The sequence below is a fragment of the Octopus bimaculoides genome, chromosome 29, assembly GCF_001194135.2.
Source record: "Octopus bimaculoides isolate UCB-OBI-ISO-001 chromosome 29, ASM119413v2, whole genome shotgun sequence".
NCBI classification, from domain to species: domain Eukaryota; kingdom Metazoa; phylum Mollusca; class Cephalopoda; order Octopoda; family Octopodidae; genus Octopus; species Octopus bimaculoides.
Genome location: NC_069009.1, coordinates 4,070,978 through 4,074,502, shown reverse-complemented (window position 1 = coordinate 4,074,502; position 3,525 = coordinate 4,070,978). Strand labels below are relative to the sequence as shown.

Genomic DNA, 3,525 nt, shown 5'->3' with positions numbered 1-3,525 from the left:
TATTGACCCCAGTATGTAACTGGTACTTATTTAATCGACCCCGAAAGGATGAAAGGCAAAGTTGACCTCGGCGGAATTTGAACTCAGAACGTAGCGGCAGACGAATTACCTATTTCTTTATTGCCCACAAGGGGCTAAACATAGAGGGGACAAACAAGGACAGACAAACGGATTAAGTCGATTACATCGACCCCAGTACGTAACTGGTACTTATTTAATCGACCCTGAAAGGATGAAAGGCGTGCTATCGTTTCTGCCAGCTCGCCGCCTTAAATACTCATATCTCTGTGAATGAATTCCCATTGGAAATATGAAGGAATTGTGAAAGAAAAGGTCAAAGTCAGAATAAGAAAAAGAGGGCAAAGAATGAGGAGAAGAAGAAGAAAACGAAGAAGAAGAGGTGGAAGAAGAGAGGTAAGAGTAGAAAAAGAAAAAAGAACAAGAACAAGAAGAATAGAAGGTGGAAGAACGGGAGGAGTAGAAGAAGAAAAAGATGAAGAGAAAACGAAGGAAAAGAAGAAAAAGAAGTAGAAAAGAATACGGGGAAGAAGAAGAAGAAGAAGAAGAGGTTAGGATGGTAATCAGTGGTGATGGAGGCGTAAACACCGCACATGATATACAGACCGAATTACATATACATTTTGATACACTCGCATGCACACATCCATACACAAACAGACTCACACAAACTCTCTCTCTCTCTCACACACACACACACACACACACACACACAGATATACATAAACATGTATGCACTAATTTTTCTTCTTCATTGTCACACACTCATATTTTCCAAATATAAGGAATGTACCCTCACTCATTCACAGACATGAATAAACTTTGGACAGACATAGATTTTACACATTGGACGGAGATAGATTGTACACAATTTCGTCACTGAAATACTGTAAAAGAAGACTGATTCAACTTACATATATGTTAAACTGGACAGATTTTGGAAGGTATCGGCTTTGACTTCTCTGATGTCATTATAATTCAAGTATCTGGAACATAAAATTGATTTAAGAAGGAATTGTATAGAACATATTTATGACAGACGTTTTGATAAATTATTAGATGATAGAAGGGATAGAAAGTAGATCATTGACACTATATTGCTACTGTCACTCCTCTTAAGCACTTCCACATTACTAATAGCCCTTTTCCAGTTTATCCCCCCAATTTTTCTCAGACAGTATTGATGAAATCGTTCCAATTGCCTTACCTGCCTACGGTACACGACACATGCCTCACTTCCATAGAGCAAAGATGGGAGGACGCATGTATTATATACCTTAACTTTAATTTGTTTCCCCAGACACCTATGAACCCTACCAAAAGCACTACTAGACCTGTTTGCACTAATTTTTTCCCCTTAATTGTCACACACTCATATTCCAGATCTAAGGAATGGTCCCTTACTCACATTCACTGACATTCACAGATTTTGAACAGAGACAGATTTTACACATATACAGAAACATATATATACATGAAGTATCACGCCCTTATAAATCCGATATTTAAGAAATGGGCTCTCACTCATATACACAGATTCACAAGCAATATAACTTATCTTTGGAAAAACGAGTGAGGGAACTGAAAATGAAGGATGAAAATGGATTACAGATTTAGAAATATCGTCAATGAAATACTATTTAAAAACAAACTGATTCAACTTACATATATGCTAAACTGAACAGATTTCGGAATGTGTCCGCATTGATTTCCTTGATTTTATTACCAGTTAAAAATCTGCAACATAAAATTGAGTAAAGAAGGAATTATATAGAATATATTTGTGACAGAATTTTGGCTAAACAATTCTACGATGGAAGGGATGGAAAGTAGATCGCGATGATGAATAATTCCATGAAAGATTTTAAATATTTAGTAATTTATCAACAAGATTTCTCTAACTTACAGTGTTCTCAAACTGGGCAGTTCATCGAAGGCTCTTACTTCTATTTTTTCGATCTTATTGTATTGTAAATATCTGTAATATAAAAAAATTAGTTTTTAGGAGAAAGTACAAGAGTTGTATAACATAAAATATTTATTGGCACTCCGTCACTTACGACGTCGAGGTTTCCAGTTGATCCGATCAACGGAACAGCCTGCTCGTGAAATTAACGTGCAAGTGGCTGAGCACTCCACAGACACGTGTACCCTTAACGTAGTTCTCGGGGATATTCAGAGTGACACAGAGTGTGACAAGGCTGGCCCCTTTGAATTACAGGCACAACAGAAACAGGAAGTAAGAGTGAGAGAAAGTTGTGGTGGAAGAGTACAGCAGGGTTCGCCACCATCCCCTGCCGGAGCCTCGTGGAACTTTAGTTGTTTTCACTCAATATACACTCACAACGCCCGGTTTGGGAATCAAAACCGCGATCCTATGACCGTGAGTCCGCTGCCCTAACCACTAACATAAAATAAATGGCCTCCACTAACATAAAATGGCGAAACAAATACTTGCTGGAAGAAAAATAAAGTAAGTAATGGCGATGATAATAGTGAGGAGGAGTAAGAGGATGAGGAGAGTGGAGGTGGTGGGAGTGATAAATATAACGATGAGACGTAGGACGGAAGGATGGTGGTAAGGTTGATGAAGATAATGTTGGTGTGATGGTGATGGTTGTGACAATGAAGTTGATGAGGATAATTACGGTGATTCTGACGATAATTTTGTTGATGAATGTTGCTGGTAATGTTTCTGGTGAAGATGATGATAACTAAACTGATGACACTAATTATGACGGTGATGTAGTTGGTGCAAATGTTTATGAAGTTGATAATATTGTTGATGGTGGTGATGAATAAGATGAGACTGATCATGAAGAATTGAAAATATAAAACAGTGGTGGAAAAGTTATGTTAAATTTGAAACAACGGAAAGAATAAAAAGAAAAAAAGCATTGTTTTGTTTTGGTAGAAAAGACGGGCTACAGTAAATATTCTGCTCAATACCACAGATTTGCATGTCAGTTGTTTGACCTTAACCAGTTGAGCCTGTCCCTTAGTGGTTGACAATATGTGCATCTCTGATCACAAGCAGAAGTAGTTGGGGAGAATCATAGCCATGTGTTAAGAGGAATTCTTTGGTGTTTGGATAATTCACCTTTGGAAATATAGGTGTTTCTAAGTCCTGGCTAAGAAGGAATATATTCAAAGAGTTGGGACCTGCATACACTGAAGCTATGCCAACACTATGGAATAATAACAGAAAAAAAGATGGTATAAGCACACGCCAGAAAAGGTCACAGAAAACGAGAAAGCAACCATATTCTGGGATATGCCAATACACACACAAAGAAATTAAGGCCAATAGGCCAGACATAGTTGTCAGAGATCATGAAGACAAAAATACTTTCTAATTGATGTATCAATGCCAACAGATGACAACGTTTCTCTAAAAGATTGATGAGGTTAAGACTGGTGATGGAGCTTAAAATGAAGTATGGGAAGACATTACAGATTTAGAAATATAATGTCAATGAAATACTATAAATAAGAATATTTCAACTT

General features: G+C 37.3%; 1 protein-coding gene across 1 annotated transcript in view; it reads right to left on the bottom strand.

Annotated features, from left to right (window-relative positions):
* Nucleotides 1-3,525, bottom strand: part of LOC128251218 (leucine-rich repeat-containing protein 70-like) — a 6,876-nt gene that overhangs the window by 2,742 nt on the left and 609 nt on the right. The window contains exons 2-4 of the mRNA XM_052977842.1: nt 1,925-1,996; nt 1,684-1,755; nt 933-1,004 (exon numbers count right to left, since the gene is read on the bottom strand). Of these exons, the coding sequence (XP_052833802.1) occupies nt 933-1,004; nt 1,684-1,755; nt 1,925-1,996 (216 nt within the window). The remainder of the gene's footprint in view (nt 1-932; nt 1,005-1,683; nt 1,756-1,924; nt 1,997-3,525) is intronic.